Below are 16,874 nucleotides of genomic sequence, written 5' to 3'. Positions count from 1 at the left end.
ATGAGGGCTGCTGGTCCATTTATATTTAGCCAGGTTTCAGTTAGGAACATACAGTCTAATTTACGTTCACATATAAGATCATTAATGAGAAAGGTTTTGCTTGGTAGGGACCTGACATTTAGAATCGCCATTGAAATAGCTTCGGGAGAAAAGGGCTGGCTCGCCTGTCTAGTAGGCCTGGATAGTATATTCACTGGAACGGATATCAGGTTTTTTATATTAGATCCACCTGACTGTTTCATTATGGTAATAGGGGTGCGGTGGGAGATAATTCGCTGAATGGCATATTCAGGTGGGCAGAATTTGTTTATAGAAATATAAACGTCGCTATGCCAGGTCTCAGTGAGGGGCAGGGAATCAAGGTCTATGGTGGGGCGCTGGTGAGATGGAGCTGGTGTAGCCCGACCCGCGGGTACAGGAGGTTTATGTTTGGCAGTAGGGTGGTTGAGACGGGTCAGGCTAACCCCACATCAGACGCTGGAAGATCTCAGCGTCAGGTCCATATTCATACTGAGCAGACGGGCACCTGACCTACTAGGATGGAGGCCGTCCCTGGCGAAGAGGTCCGAGTGGTTCCAAAACGTGGTAAAATTATCTATGAAGGGAAGCTTCAACTGGCAGCAGTAGCCTTTCAGCCAGATGTGGAGCTGACGGATCCTACTATATTTGGCATCACCATACCGGGGGGAGGAGAAAGGGCCAGAGATGATGCAGGTCTTTCCTGGTGCCTGAGCAGTGGAGATCAGGTCCTTGAAATCCTCCTTCAGCCGCTCAGACTGCTGGAGCTTGATGTCATTTGTTCCGACATGGATGATAATGGATGAGGCCAGGGGATAATCTGCGAGGAGTGATGGCAGAACAGTCCTGATGTCCGAGACCTAAGCTCCTGGGAAGCAGCACGTCCGGGCTTTCGGGACCACTACATGGCGCACCATGGATGATCCGATGACGAGCACAGATGGGGGGGCGGGCTCAGTGGCGGGCCCACTGGGCTTAGGGGACTTCCTTTGCTGCCTCACACCTGAAGGCCAAGTGGTAGAGGGTGGGGGCCGGGGGTCCCCTCGGTGGACTGGGCTATGCTTAGGCCAGGGAGCAGGCTTATTAGCCTGGCTATAGTGCCGCTCACTAACCGGAGAGGTGTGGGTGGGCTGCGGAGTATGGGTATGGTACTGAGGAGGGCTGGGTGTGAAATGAGCCTCAGTAGCAGGGAGCCAGGACGATGAGCTGATGCGAGTATCCTTGGACCTCTTGGATTCAGGCTTGGCCAGTAAAGTAAAGCTATTCCTCAGTTGGAGGGTGTCGTCGTCGGAGTGTTGGGAGGGGACCCTGGAGGTTTCCCTTCCTCGTTTCCTCCTAACAGTGGCCCAAGGGGTGGAGCTTAAATGCTTGGGTTTTGCTCCAAGTCTGGGCCAGGATTTCTCACTCAGGGGGAGATCAAAATCCACATTCCCACCCTCGGATGCCGCCGACGGTGGAGCAGTGGGAGGCTGGACGTCGACATCTGGGTCGGGTAGCACTGAGTCCAGGTAATGTTCGACTTGATGTATAGAGTGTAGAGTAGAGATCCTTCCTTCCAACTCTGAGATTATTTGGCTACGCTGGAGGCAACCCGAGCAGTTAGGGGCGGGAGGGTGTGGAGCCATCGCGAGACTCGTTAAAATAATTGCGGAATTAAAATAAGAGGATAAAACCGCCAATCTATTTGCTAAAGGCGATCGAGTTAATGAGTACATAATACTATTACATGTGAGTTACACTTACTCAGTAATATTTACTATTTGTATATTGATCAGAGTGAGTAAACTTTACTCAGTTAACTTAAGTAGAAGTAACAATGGTCATTCTTGTTGAACTTACTCACACTGAAGAGTTCCAAATACTCTAGTGAATTGACTATCCATAGCCTAATATAATCCACTTTGTGAACAACAACAACATTTTCTTATGTAAAGGGATAATTTGATGACATGACTTTTCTGGCTGTCTTTATATATTGTCAGACAGATATCCTGGCGAATCGATTAATCCAATGAGGCCATCTAGATGAATAGTCAAATATCCTCACACACGCTCCAGAATATTGTAGAACAGATGAGGCTGTTATAGCTGCACAGGGGGGACCAACTCCATATGATGCCTATTCATTTAGAATGGGATGTCATGAAAGTTGTAATGTGTAGGTGGCCCAATACTGTTGTCCTTATAGTGAACTTTGCTAACAGATTCACAGTATTTAGTGATCTTACAAATGCTGTTTGTTATATTGTGTGCCTTCTTCAAAACCTCTACTGTTGTAATGTGGCAAGAAACAACAAATATACAGGATAAAGGGAACTTGTTTAATATTGGTTGGGAAAAAACATGGGCAGGTTTGTTCTTCAGACTTTTGTCCTGTAACAGGCTGTCTTTTTCCGGGGTGGGGTTGTTAGACCCATGCCCAACCCCCAACCTGGAGGGCCAGTTGTTGCTTTTCGTCTGGCCTCTACTCTGAACCTGCCCGGCATGGTTGAACCTGCTGGGGGGTGACCCCCCACCAATATAGCCTTCATGGTCATGGAGGCACACAGAGCTTCCCACCACGACAAGGTAGTAACACGTAGGAAGGATGAGTGGTGTGGTGAGTGTATGTAGTGTGTGTGCGCAGTGTACTGTAGTGGTTGGGCAGTGTGTGGTAAGTGTATGTAGTGTGTGTGGTGAGTGTGTGCAGTGTGTGTGGTAAGTGTACAGTATGTAGTGTGTGTGGTGAGTGTGTAGTGTGTGTGGTAAGTGTATGTAGTGTGTGTGGTGAGTGTGTGCAGTGTGTGTGGTAAGTGCATGTAGTGTGTGTGGTGAGTGTGTGCAGTGTGTGTGGTAAGTGTATGTAGTGTGTGTGGTGAGTGTGTGTAGTGTGTGTGGTAAGTGTATGTAGTGTGTGTGGTGAGTGTGTGCAGTGTGTCTCAGGCATCTGCATCATCTGCAAGGGAGGAAAATTCAATTAGCCACATTGAATGGAATGCATGCAGTGTGGGAATAGACAGGGTATACAAAATACACACTTAGCCTACTTGGAGTTGGCAGAATGACCAACACTGCATTGGCACTGATATGGAGGGCCACACAAACTGTGCCTCCGCTAGGGCCTGCTGCCTGTTCTGCAGGTCCAGCCTCTCACGCTGCACACCCAGCCTCTGCCTCCCCACCTCCAGGAGCTCCTCGCTGCAGTCGCACCTCGCATCCGTGGTGTTCAGCTGCCTCTCACGGGGGGCGGGGGACGTCATGGGGTGTGTGGGGGGTGGGGGGAGAGCGTGTCGACGGGGTGGAGCAGTCTGACTGCGCTGGGGTCTCCTCTCCAGAGGACTGGGAGGCTTGGGGTGACTCAGCTGAGGGCTGGATGTTGGAGGGGCCCTCTCCAGACTCCAAATCAAGGCCACCAGTGATGCTTTGGGAGGCTGTGAGGCCAAAGATCGATAGGGCCTTCTCCTATCTCTAACCCTATGACGTACCAACACCATGCTAGAGGAATGTATATCTATGCCCCTGGGATTTAGAGGGCCAGGAAGTAGATATCACCCTCATTTCCTGTCATTTTGTCCCTGGCTCTCATGTGTTTCCTGTCCCATCACTTGGAGAGAGGCACACTGAGACAGAGAGACAGACAGTCTGCATTCAGGCCCAGCGGTACGATATAATCTACCAACAACCTCTATGTGATGTACTGTATGTCTGTGTGTGTGTGGGTGTGTGTGGGCGTGTCTGTGTGTCTGGGTGTGTGTGGGTGTGTCTGTATGTGTGTCTATTGGGTGGCAACATATAATTTGGACATCACCTTATAACTCTAGTACCACTTGAATAGATTTTAAGGGTTACTGAAACCATGTAACCTTTAAAATTGCTTGGATTGACCTTTGAACTGAAGTGTCCCTGACTTGTCTGACCCCGTACCCATCACAGTGCCAATACCAATTATATGTACCAGTAAAAGATTTCATCCATTTTATTCAATTAATTTTGTTTAATCTATATGTGAGAGGGGGTTATCATTGGAGACAATGATTCTGCTGAAAACACAAAGAGTCTTTACTACAATAACAAAGGATTAGAAATACACTAAACACTGCCAGCTAGTGGCAAGATATGGTACTTCTGATCTGTACACAAAAACACATCAAGAATTGATTTGCTACAAATGCATGAATTGTTTTGGGGATTGTGTAATCCAGTGTATATATATATATAGATTGATAAAGATTTGTCAAATTTCTAAAACTGGTATGCCAAGTGGACTGCTGGTAGTGACATTATATAATAATAGCTTATAATATATAATGATAAATGAATATAGTCTTACAAGCTGTCAGAGATGTTGTCATCACAATATCTAAACCCCTGGTGACATAAGGTTGGTTGATAGTGTATGTATGTACATATTAAACATTGTCATGACAAATCCAGCAATTTGATTGAATGGGGGGTAGGTGGGTCTCCGTGAGAGGGCTGGGGTCTCCCTGAGAGAGAGAGACGTTCGCTCACCCGGGAGAGACTTGGAGTAGAGCTGCTGGTCCTTTGCGTCGAAAGTTGAGGTTGTTTTGGCATCTAGTGAGGATGCCTCCTGGGCGCCTCCCTAGGGAGGTGTTCCAGGCGTGTCCGGCTGGGAGGAGGCCGACCCAGGACTAGGTGGTGGGACTACATCTCCGCACTGGCCTGTGAGTGGCTAAAGATTCCCCAGGCAGAGCTGGTTGATGCTGCTAGGGAAAGGGATGTCTGGGGCCCCCTGCTGGAGCTGCTGCCTCCGCGACCCGACCCCGGATAAGCGGACGAAGATGGATGGATGGTTTCCATGTAACCCTGATAACCTCTGACAACGCTGATGAAACTTGGAGGTAATTCTCGTTCTCGAAACGTTGCCGTGTAACTCGGGCCTTAGTTCCAAAGGAGTTTGTATTATGCATGACTTACTGACATTTAGTGGTATGATCATTAATATATTTAGGATGACTCAGGTCTGGTATTTGGAAAGGATAATCAGTCTTATGAAACAAATTCAAATGCAGTTCAACTTTAAACTCAAGGAACGACCACCCTTCCTGCATTATTGTGATAGGCTAGGTATATTTAAACAATTTGCTATTCGATTATATTAACTCTTTGAATGGAATTTTAAAATCAGCATCCTCTACTTTTTGGCAGTGGCCTACAGTCCATGCCTACAGTACCCCAGACCTGAATCACAGAGGGCCTGAGAGGCTTAAAAAACAACAACTGCCACCTCCTCTTGGTGCTTTTGAGTAACAGCAAGCACCTACCGCCGCCTAGTGGCCAAGTAGTGTAAATGCACTGAATTTAGACAGCCAGCAATGAACCGCAAGTCTATCTACCGCTCTGCTGGAGGCTTGAAGGCTACTATTTTACTTCCCATTATGCTCCTATTGATAATGAGTTGCCACCCACTTTCACATACTTGTATTCATTCTATTAATATGTGATGTAAGGTTACATACGGGTCGGTATTGGCGAATGGACTACCGTCAACGATGGTGGGCCGATACGCCGATGCCGTGAAAATCTCCCTATTTTTCACCACCCAATGTTGACAGGTAGCTAGGCTTTAGGCTATGTCTGGATCCAGACTAGGAGTTCACTCTTTACACAACAAATATTTCATACCTCAGTCAATATTCTTTCATCGCACATCTGTGTGAAACAATAGTCTTTCTTGCGGGAAAACTATTAATTGTATTAATAATTGTCCCATTTTACGTCTGATTGTGCTAAAAGATTGATGGATTGCACATCCAAGTCAAATTTATTCAAATGAAAACATTTACTATAATGGTTTCGTTGCCCCCCTGCGCGTTTAGGCTATTACAGGCTAATTATGACGTCAATGCTTCTGTGGCATCTCAGGGAATTCTGACCAAAATACATTTCAGTCTTTCAAATGTTTTCAAACCTTTCGTGGTGCAAATAGGAATGCAGTAGAAGCACTAACTTTATCAGGTAAGAAATTGAGTAGTAGGCTTGGGCTAGAGAAAGTAACGCACAGGGTCACTGGAAGTAGACTGGAGAGTAGCTATAGGGGAAAAGTGTCGCTCTCTGGCTCCATGTTTCTCTTTTAGCCTCTTTGATTGACGTTTCGGTCCTTAGGCCCTCTTCAAAATAAAAACAGACACAGTAACATATCTGACGATGATTAAACAATCATCTTTGAACCATTCTGACCTTTGACTGAACAACATTCCACACCCTTCCATAGAACTGCGTGCCAGTGTTATGAAAGTAAGCAGGCCTATCAAAGCTAGGCTAGTTGTAAAGCTGTTCATGCTTTCTATTTATTACTCCCCCCGTAATTTCCTCTAACGTTAAACACTGGTTGCACTTTTACAGCTGGTTTTATTTTAGTGAACAGAAATTGATGTCTCACATAATGTTATTTGTTGTCAGTGATACGGATACTAATATTAGTCAAGCAGCTCATTGTGACTAATAACCTACAGTATTCAAATAGACATATGTGTCTAAAAGCGATACTACACGCTGAACTGCCCTTGGTTGGATTCTTACCTTTTTTTGTTGTTGTTGCATTAGACATGAAAAGAATGAAGGTGACGCCCCCGAGCGATGACATCAGCGAGCAGCGCAGTCCCACAAAGATGCGCCACGGCGGCGACGCCAGCGGCCCGACAGGAAGTGACCCCCAGACGTCCGCCAGTGACCCCGGCAGCTCCAGCATGGCGCTGCGCCACCACATCCTCCAGCTGCTCTCCACCAAGCTCAGCCCCGCCCACCTGGAGGCCCGCAAGGACCGGCTGGACATCCTGCGGAAGTGCTCCTACTACATGGAGGTCCACCAGGACGCGTCACTGACCCCCCAGTCCGCCCTGTCCCACTCCACCATCCTCCAGCTCATCGACCCCTTGAAGTTCCAGCGCATGAAGAAGCTGGCCAACAGCCAGGTGAAGATCCTGCTGTGCCTCCTGGAGGAGCTGTATGAGCAGATCCTCCGAGACCGCGCCCACCTGCAGGCCGTCCACAACCCGTGCGGCTCGGCCAGCTCGGTCCAGGACGACGCCTCGTTGCGCCACCAAGTGGAGCAGCTGACCCAGTATCTGGTGGACTTCGACACCACGCTGCCGCTGGGCCCGCTGCACGTCAAGCACACGCTCATCTCCAACATAGGCAGCGCCATGGTGCCCCGGATCCGGCTGTTCCTCAACGTCAAGATGCCCGTGCTCTTTGACAAGTCGCGGTCGGAGGCGCTGGCGAGCTACACCTGGCTGCACTGGTACATCGCCGGGTCGGAGCAGCAGGAGGCGGGGGAGTACTTTGAGGTCAGCCACCGGCTCGTCCAGCCCGCCAACGCAGACGAGGGCAGCCAGGTGGGAAAGGTCACGTGCTCCGCCTACTGCGTCCATATCAACAACCTGCTGCCCGAACGACACTACGAGTTCACGGTCAAGCGGGCGGACACGTGCTACCTGGTGTACGGCTCCTGGAACGAGAGAATGGTGCTGCAGACGGCGCCGGCGTACCCAGGGAGCATGATGGGTAGCCAGTAGAAGAAGAGGAGGCTGTATCTCTGGTAGTGTGGATGGACAGTGGACGGACGCAAAGCACTATGGGAAAAAAAAACATTTTACATTTTCTATCTCTCTAATAAAAGATTTGGTTGAGATTTTTGAGCAAGGTGCTTCAATTTAGCAGAACACAGAACATACTGTAAATCCTTGACCTTGAGAACTGGGACTGACATGCAAACATCATTACTTTCTTTTCTTTTTGTAATTGTTGGTTGGCATGGCCGGTGTTGTGGAGAATCTCACTCCCCCGGCAGAATCTCACTCCCCTTCACTTGAACGCACGCTCGCGTTTCCCACTGTCATTAGTTTGATCTGCGCTCTTCTTCCAACAAGGCGAGTGTTTCTATCACTCAAAGACCAGAACATCACAAGAGGTGCAATTATCACAAAAAAGCGATCATGGTCTGTAGCACCCGATAATGTAATAATCAACAGATAATGTAATAACGCCTGATAATGTAACAAAAGTTTGACTTAACTCAATCGAAAATGTAATAAAACCTGATAATGTAATAACTTAACCAATAATGTAATAAAATGTCCTGACTGATAATGTAATACCATTTTTCTGATAATGTAATACCTTATTACATTATTGGTCAAGTTATTACATTATCAGGTGGGTCTTTTTTTTCAAAACTGGTAACGTAATACTTGACTGATAATGTAATAATCTAAAAAAGCGAATGAATAATACTGTTAGGGTACTTTGTGGTATACTTTGGCGTACTTTGTGGTACTTGTGTATACTTTGGTGTGTCTTATGATACTTTGCAGTATACTTTGGGGTGCTTTGAGGTACTTTGTGGTATACTTTGGGGGTACTTTGGTATACTTTGCAGTACTTTGTGGTATACTTTGGGGTACACAGCAATACTTTGCAGTACTTTGCAGTATACTTTGTGGTACTTTGAGGTACTTTAATATTTTGCGGTAGTTTGCAGTAAACGTTGGGGTACTTTGCAGTACTTTGTGGAATACTTTGGGGTACTTTTTGGTACTCTGCAGTACTTTGCAGTATACTTAGGGTACTTTGCGTTATACTTTGGGGTACTTTGTAGTACTTTGTGGTATACATTGAGGTACTTACCCATACTTTGCAGTAATGTGTGGTAATTTATGGTACTTTGTGGTATACGGAGATGCTTTGCAGTATGCTTTGGGGTACTTTGCAGTACTTTGTGGTATACTTTGGGGTCCTTTGCAGTACTACATGGTATACTTTGGGGCACTTTGCTGTATACTTTGGGGTACTTTGCTGTATACTTTGTGGTATTTTGCAGTATTTTGCGCTATTCTTTGGAGTACTTTATGGTATACTTAGAGTAATTTGAGGTACTTTGGTATGCTTTAGAGTGAAGTACTTAGTGATTAGTAGGGCCCTTCAAAAAGGGGTTCAGTATTTTATCTTAGCCTATATAGTAGGAGACAGGAACTGATTTAATTCTATGAAAGTGTATCAGGCAAATTATGTGAGGCTGCTGTTCATCAACTATAGTTAAGAGCTGCTATCCATCGACTATATTTCAGATTGCAATACCATAACTCCCCCATATCCATCCATCATCGATCTTCATCCGCTTATCTGGGGTCGGTCGCGGAGGCAGCAGTTCCAGTAGGAAGCCCCAGACATCCCTTTTCCTAGCACATCAACCAGCTCTGCCTGGGGAATCTTTAGCCGCTCACAGGCCAGTGCGGAGATGTAGTCCCGCCACCTAGTCCTGGGTCTACCCCTCCAACCAGCCGGACACGCCTGGAACACCTCCCTCTCAGGAGGCATCCTCACTAGATGCCCAAACCACCTCAACTGGCTCCTTTCAACGCAAAGGAGCAGCAGCTCTACTCCTGGATCAGTCTCTCCTGGATGACTGAACTTCTCACCCAATCTCTCAGGGAGACCCCAGCCACCCTCCAGAGGAAAGTCATTTCGGTCGCTTGTATCCATGATCTCGTTCTTTCGGTCATGACCCATCCTTCATGACCATAGGTGAGGGTGGGGACGAAGATAGACCGGTAGATCAAGAGCTTTGCCTTTTGGCTCAGCTCTCTTTTCGTCACAACAGTGCGGTAAAGTGACTGCAGAACCGCACCAGCTGCAGCAATCAAACTCCCTCTCCATGGTTCCCTCACTCATGAACCACAACACTCAGTTGCGAACCTATCCAGAGAGTGCTGGAAGTCGCAGGCCGATGATGCCATCAGGGCCACATCATCTGCAAACAGCAGCGACGCGATCCCCAGCTCACCAAACTGCAAACCCACGTCCCCACGGCTACGCCTCAATATCCTGTCCATGAAAATCACAAACAGGATTGGTGAATAAGTACAGCCCTGGCGGAGGGCAACCTCCACCGGAAAAGAAGACGACTTACTGCCAAGTACACGGACACAGCTCTCGCTCTGGGTGTACACGGATAGGATGGCCGGTGGTTCCACGACCAGGATGAAATCTGCATTGTTCCTCTTCAATCTGAGGTTCGACTATCGGCCGGACCCTCCTTTCCAGCACCTTGGAGTACACTTTCCCTGGGAGGCTGAGTAATGTGATGCCTCTGTAATTGGCACACACCCTCTGGTCCCCTTTTTTGAATATTGGGACCACCACCCCAGTCTGCCACTCCTTTGGCACTGACCTGGACTTCCACACAATGTTAAAGAGGCGTTTCAACCAAGACAGCCCCTCAACACCCAGCGCCTTCAGCATTTCTGGACGGATATCATCAGTCCCTGGGGCTTTGCCACTGTGGAGTTGTTAGACTACGTCAGTGACCTCCTCCAGGGAAATTGACGATGACCCCCCATCATCTTGCGGCTCTGCCTCGATCGTAGAGGGTGGATTAGTAGGGTTCAGGAGTTCCTCAAATTGCTCCTTCCAACGCTCAACAACCTTCTCAGTTGAGGTCAGCAATGTCTCATCCTTGCTGTATACAGCTTGGATGGTCCCCCACTTTCCCTTCCTGAGGTGTCTGATGGTCTTCCAGAAACACCTTGGTGCCGACCTAAAGTCCTTCTCCATGGTTTCTCCGAACTGCTCCCACAGCCACTGCCACATGGCTTTTGTCATGGCCAAAGCTGCAGCCCTCTGGGCCAGTCGATACCCTGCAACTGCTTCTGGGGTCCTCCAGGCTAACATATCCCTGAAGGCCTCCTCCTTCAGTCTGACAGCTTCCCCTTCCTCCAGACGTTCCCAGTTCACCCTCACTACACACTTGGGTTTTCCAGGGGCTTCCTCTGCCATCGAAACCAGCTCACCACCAGATGGTGATCAGTGGACAGCTCTGCCCCTCTCTTCACCTGAGTGTCCAAAACACATGGCCTCAGATCAGATGATACAATAACAAAAACGATCATCGTCCTTCGGCCTAAGGTTTTCTGATGCCAGGTGTACTTGTGGGCATCCTTGTGTTCGAACATGGTGTTTGTTATGGACAAACCGTGACTAGCACAGAAGTCCAAAACAAAACACCACTCGGGTTCAGATCGTGGTGGCCATGCCTCCCAATCATGCCCCTCCAAGTTTCTCCATCATTGCCCAAGTGTGCATTGAAGTCCCCCAATAGGACAGTGGAGTCCCCTGCAGGAGTCCCAAATAGGACTTCACTTAGGGTCTGCAGGAGGGCCGAGTACTCTGAACTGCTGTTCAGTGCATAAGCACAAACCACAGTCAGAGTCCCCCCCCCCCCCCACAGTCCTGAGGCGCACGGAGGTGACCCTCTCGTCCACTGGGGTGAACTCCAGCACAGAGGCGCTCAGCTGGGGGCTAGCTAGTATAGCCACACCTGCCTTATGCCCCATACCGTAAGCAACTCCGGAGAGTACAACCCCTATCGAGGAGTTTGGTTCCGGTACCGGTGCTGTGCGTGGAGGTTAGCCCCACCAGGTGTAATTGGTATCGCTCCACCTCCCTCACAAGCTCCGGCTCCTTCCCCCCCAGTGAGGTCACATTCCATGTCCCCAGAGCCAGCCTTTGCCGCCTAGGTCCGGTCCGTCAGTGCCCTCCGCCTTCACTGCCATCTAGTTGGCAGCGCACCGGACCCCGACAGTTCCTCCCACGGGTGGTGGGTCCACGGGACAGATGAGACGGAGATGTTGTTTCCACGTTGCTCTTTCGGGCTGGGCCCGGCCGGGCTCCATGAAAAGCCCAACCACCAGGCACTTGCAGACGGGCCCTCCGTCCGGGCCTGGCTCCAGACGGGGGCCCCGGGCTTCCTCCGGGCTGGGTATCTCTTCAGTGTTCTTCCATCAGGGCTTTTTGCTGGTTAAGGACTGTGGGGCGCAACTCCTCACAGCCCTACTCTGGCCGTTTTGGGCTTAAAACCCTCATCCGCCCTTGCTCCACACCTCCAGATGGTATACGGTGCGGAGCCAGGCACAAGCAGCACCTGTGGTTTTTGTTCGGAGTGACCTTCTCCTAGATGGGTTGCCTACTATGGCTGTGAGCCACATCTGCCCATGCTATTTACCCATAGCTGGGACAGTGGTTGGCAGGAGCCAGTGCGTGTCCACACACCGAGATCCCCTACAGTTTAGCCTGGGACCGCGAGTTACACATTTACCATGTGTGGCCGCGGGGAGGCACTGTAGGAGTCTTGGCGGTGGAGTGGCTTTGTACTGGCAGCAGACTTACGCACTCGGCTCCTCTTTTCACCCTCCATAAGGAGGGCTAGCTGGCGGCGGTAGCTGAAAGCAGAGTGGCAAGCAGAAGCGGCATGCAGCATGCACTAACTACAAGCACTACTGCACTAACTACAAGCACTACTACCACATCTACTACACTACACATCACACAACCCTGCACAGTAATGCCCACACAACTCCCACATACTCATCTCCAAATGCAGGATGGAGATTGGAGATTAAACCCTTCCTGCACAGGTGGATCCTGGACTTCCTGACGGGCAGACCTCAGGTGGTGAGAGTGGGCAGCCAAACCTCATCTTCTCTCACCCTAAACACTGGAGAAAGTCACCCTCTCACCCTCAACACTGGGCTTTTTCATATCCTCTGTACAAACACGACTGTATAGTTACTGTACCTACAATTTTAGCTCAATTATCAATTCACTGATGACACAGCTGCGGTAGGCCTGATCTCCAACAATAATGAGAAGGCCTTCGTGGAGGGGGTGGAGTGCCAAACTAAATGTTGTCAGGGCAACAACCTCCACCTGAACGTCAGTAAGATAATGGAGATGCTAGTGGACTACAGCAGGAAGCAGGAAGATGAAAGTGATTCTAGTGGACTAGCAGGAAGCAGGAGCGGCCAATTGCCTGAACAGCAGTGGGACCCCTGTGGAGACAGTGTATTTACAAGTACAGTATGTTGATGTACAGATCACCAAGGACCAGACATGGACAACAAACATCCCCGTATATGCATGATTCAGAGGGCGTCTGACTGAGAACATCAACACTACCAACATGCTATGGAAGCAACACCATGCAGGACAAGTCACTGTAGAGAGTGTTGGAGATCAGGCCTACCGCAGCTGTCATCAGTGAATTGATAATTGAGCTGGAATTGTAGGTAACTATGCAGTTGTGTTTGTACAGAGGATATGAAACAGCCCAGTGTTGAGGGTGAGAGGGTGACTTTCTCCAGTGTTGAGGGTGAGAGGTTGACTGTCTCCAGTGTTGAGACAGTTGCTGAGTTTGGAGATGAGTATCGGGGGAGTTATGGTATTGCAATCTGAAATATAGTCAATGGATAGCAGCTCTTAACTATAGTTTATGAACAGCAGCCTCACATAATTTGCCTCATACATTTTGCTTTCAATTCATATAGTTAAAACTATGTCTTAAATTAAATCCTGTCTCCTACTATATAGGCTAAGATAAAATACTGAACCCCTTTTTGAAGGGCCCTACTAATCACTAAGTATCTCAAAGTACTCCAAAGTATACCACAAAGTACCCCAAAGTATACAGCAAAGTATACCCCAAAGTATACCACAAAGTACCGCAAAGTACCCCAAAGCATACTGCAAAGTACCTCCGTATACCACAAAGTACCACAAATTACCACACATTACTGCAAAGTATGGGTAAGTACCTCAATGTATACCACAAAGTACTACAAAGTACCCCAAAGTATAACGCAAAGTACCCAAAGTATACTGCAAAGTACTGCAGAGTACCACAAAGTACCCCAAAGTATACCACTAAGTACCGCAAAGTACTCCAAAGCACACCACAAAGTACCTCAAAGTATTCCGCAAAGTACTGCAAAGTACCCCAATGTTTACTGCAAACTATCGCAAAATATCAAAGTACCCCAAAGTACCCCAAAGTATACTGCAGAGTACTGCAAAGTATTGCTGTGTACCCCAAAGTATACCACAAAGTACTGAACAAGTACCACAAATGACCACACATTACTGCAAAGTATGGGTAAGTACCTCAATGTATACCACAAAGTACTACAAAGTACCCCAAAGTATAATGCAAAGTAGCCAAAGTATACTGCAAAGTACTGCAGAGTACCACAAAGTACCCCAAAGTATACCACTAAGGACCGCAAAGTACTCCAAAGCACACCACAAAGTACCTCAAAGTATTCCGCAAAGTACCGCAAAGTACCTCAAAGTACCCCAAAGTATACAGCAGAGTACTGCAAAGTATTGCTGTGTACCCCAAAGTATACCACAAAGTACTGCAAAGTATACCACAGAGTACCCCAAAGTATATCACAAAAGTACCTCAAAGCACCCAAAAGTATACTGCAAAGTATCATAAGACACATATATGTATACCACAAGTACCACAAAGTACGCCAAAATATACCACAAAGTACCCTAACAGCAGTATTTATTCGCTTTTTTAGATTATTACATTATCAGGAGGGAGGGAGGGATTGTTGGGAGGGGAGGGAGGGAGGGAGGGAGTGTTGGGAGGGGAGGGAGGGAGGGAGTTTTGGGAGGGAGTGAGGGAGTGTTGGGAGGGGAGGGAGGGAGTGTTGGGAGGTAGGGAGGGAGTGTTGGGAGGGGAGGGAGGGAGGGAGTGTTGGGAGGGGAGGTAGGGAGGGAGTGAGTGTTGGGAGGGGAGGGAGGGAGGTAGGGAGTGTTGGGAGGGGAGGGAGGGAGGGAGGGAGTGTTGGGAGGGGAGGGAGGGAGGGAGGGAGGGAGTGAGTGTTGGGAGGGGAGGGAGTGTTGGGAGGGAGGGAGGGAGTGTTGGGAGGGAGGGAGGGAGGGAGTGAGTGTTGGGAGGGGAGGGAGGGAGGGAGTGTTGGGAGGGAGGGAGGGAGTGTTGGGAGGGGAGGGAGTGTTGGGAGGGAGGGAGGGAGGGAGGGAGGGAGTGTTGGGAGGGAGGGAGGGAGGGAGTGAGTGTTGGGAGGGGAGGGAGGGAGGTAGGGAGTGTTGGGAGGGGAGGGAGGGAGGGAGTGAGTGTTGGGAGGGGAGGGAGGGAGGGAGGGAGTGAGTGTTGGGAGGGGAGGGAGGTAGGGAGTGTTGGGAGGGGAGGGAGGGAGGTAGGGAGTGTTGGGAGGGGAGGGAGGTAGGGAGTGTTGGGAGGGGAGGGAGGGAGGTAGGGAGGGGAGGGAGGGAGGGAGTGTTGGGAGGGAGGGAGGTAGGGAGTGTTGGGAGGGAGGGAGGGAGGGAGGGAGGGAGTGTTGGGAGGGAGGGAGGGAGGGAGTGTTGGGAGGGGAGGGAGGGAGTATTGGTAGGGGAGGGAGGGAGGGAGTGTTGGGAGGGAGGGAGGGAGGGAGTGTTGGGAGGGAGGGAGGGATGGAGTGAGTGTTGGGAGGGGAGGGAGGTAGGGAGGGAGTGTTGGGAGGGGAGGGAGGGAGGGAGTATTGGGAGGGGAGGGAGGGAGTGTTGGGAGGGAGGGAGGGAGGGAGTGAGTGTTGGGAGGGGAGGGAGGTAGGGAGTGTTGGGAGGGGAGGGAGGGAGGGAGTGTTGGGAGGGAGGGAGGGAGGGAGTGTTGGGAGGGGAGGGAGGTAGGGAGTGTTGGGAGGGGAGGGAGGGAGTGAGTGTTGGGAGGGGAGGGAGGTAGGGAGTGTTGGGAGGGGAGGGAGGGAGTGAGTGTTGGGAGGGAGGGAGGGAGGGAGTGTTGGGAGGGAGGGAGGGATGGAGTGAGTGTTGGGAGGGGAGGGAGGTAGGGAGGGAGTGTTGGGAGGGGAGGGAGGGAGGGAGTATTGGGAGGGGAGGGAGGGAGTGTTGGGAGGGAGGGAGGGAGTGAGTGTTGGGAGGGGAGGGACGTAGGGAGTGTTGGGAGGGGAGGGAGGGAGGGAGTGTTGGGAGGGAGGGAGGGAGGGAGTGTTGGGAGGGGAGGGAGGTAGGGAGTGTTGGGAGGGGAGGGAGGGAGTGAGTGTTGGGAGGGGAGGGAGGTAGGGAGTGTTGGGAGGGGAGGGAGGGAGTGTTGGGGTTATTGTTTGGAGCTCAGAAGTGGGACAGGTTTTTCTGGGTAGGGGTTAAATTATGTTTGGGGGAGGGGCCCCCTTTTCAAGATCTCACCTAGGGCTCCATAGACAGAACAATCCAACACAACATTCCAAAAGTGTTACTTATTCACTAACTGTGTTTAGACCAGATCAGACTAGGGAAACACAAATGTTTATAAGGCATGTTGGAGATGAAGGTCCTAATAAGCTGTAGACAAGACGGCTGCATCAACAACCACAGATGATTCAGAGCAGATATCTCTCTGTATCTCTGTATCTCTGTATCTCACTTTTATCTTTACTTTTTTTTTATTGATCCTTTATTAAACCAGGCAGGTCAAATAATAACTTAATTGAATCCTGACCGCCTGTAAAGAGGCAGACCGGGTGGGGACTGTAATAGCTTTAATTTTAAGCTGTAATTCCCCACGGTATTGTGTAATTAGTGCTGAGAACGTTCTGCTGCGACTTCGAGAAGAAAAAATGGGACAGTCTTCAATGATGCACACAAAGTGTAGCTGTCAGATCCAGCCCAGATCACTGAGGCCCAGGGCGGCAAGACGAGCCCAGATCACTGAGGCCCAGGGCGGTAGGATGAGCCCAGATCACTGAGGCGCAGGGCGGTAAGACGAGCCCAGATCACTGAGGCCCAGGGCGGTAGGATGAGCCCAGATCACTGAGGCGCAGGGCGGTAAGACGAGCCCAGATCACTGAGGCCCAGGGCGGTAGGATGAGCCCAGATCACTGAGGCCCAGGGCGGTAAGACGAGCCCAGATCACTGAGGCCCAGGGCGGTAAGACAAGCCCAGATCACTGAGGCCCATACAGAATATAATAGCATATCATACAGAATATAATAGCATATCATACAGAATATAACATATCATACAAAATATAACAGCATATCATACAGAATATAACATCATATCATACAGAATATCCA

The 16,874-nt window shown here is 49.7% G+C and overlaps 1 protein-coding gene across 1 annotated transcript; it reads left to right on the top strand.

Moving 5' to 3' along the window:
• Window positions 1-6,566: 6,566 nt before the first annotated feature.
• On the top strand, window positions 6,567-7,535 carry LOC311315162 (fibronectin type III domain-containing protein 11-like; the record flags this gene model as incomplete). Its single annotated transcript, XM_084445763.1, has 1 exon — window positions 6,567-7,535. The coding sequence occupies one exon, from the start codon at window positions 6,567-6,569 to the stop codon at window positions 7,533-7,535; it is 969 nt and encodes a 322-aa protein (XP_084301889.1).
• Window positions 7,536-16,874: the final 9,339 nt, after the last annotated feature.

Source organism: Borostomias antarcticus, assembly GCF_949987555.1.
Source record: "Borostomias antarcticus genome assembly, chromosome: 11".
NCBI lineage: Eukaryota > Metazoa > Chordata > Actinopteri > Stomiiformes > Stomiidae > Borostomias > Borostomias antarcticus.
Note: the sequence above shows the minus strand (reverse complement) of the source record. Positions and strands in the feature narration are given on the sequence as shown.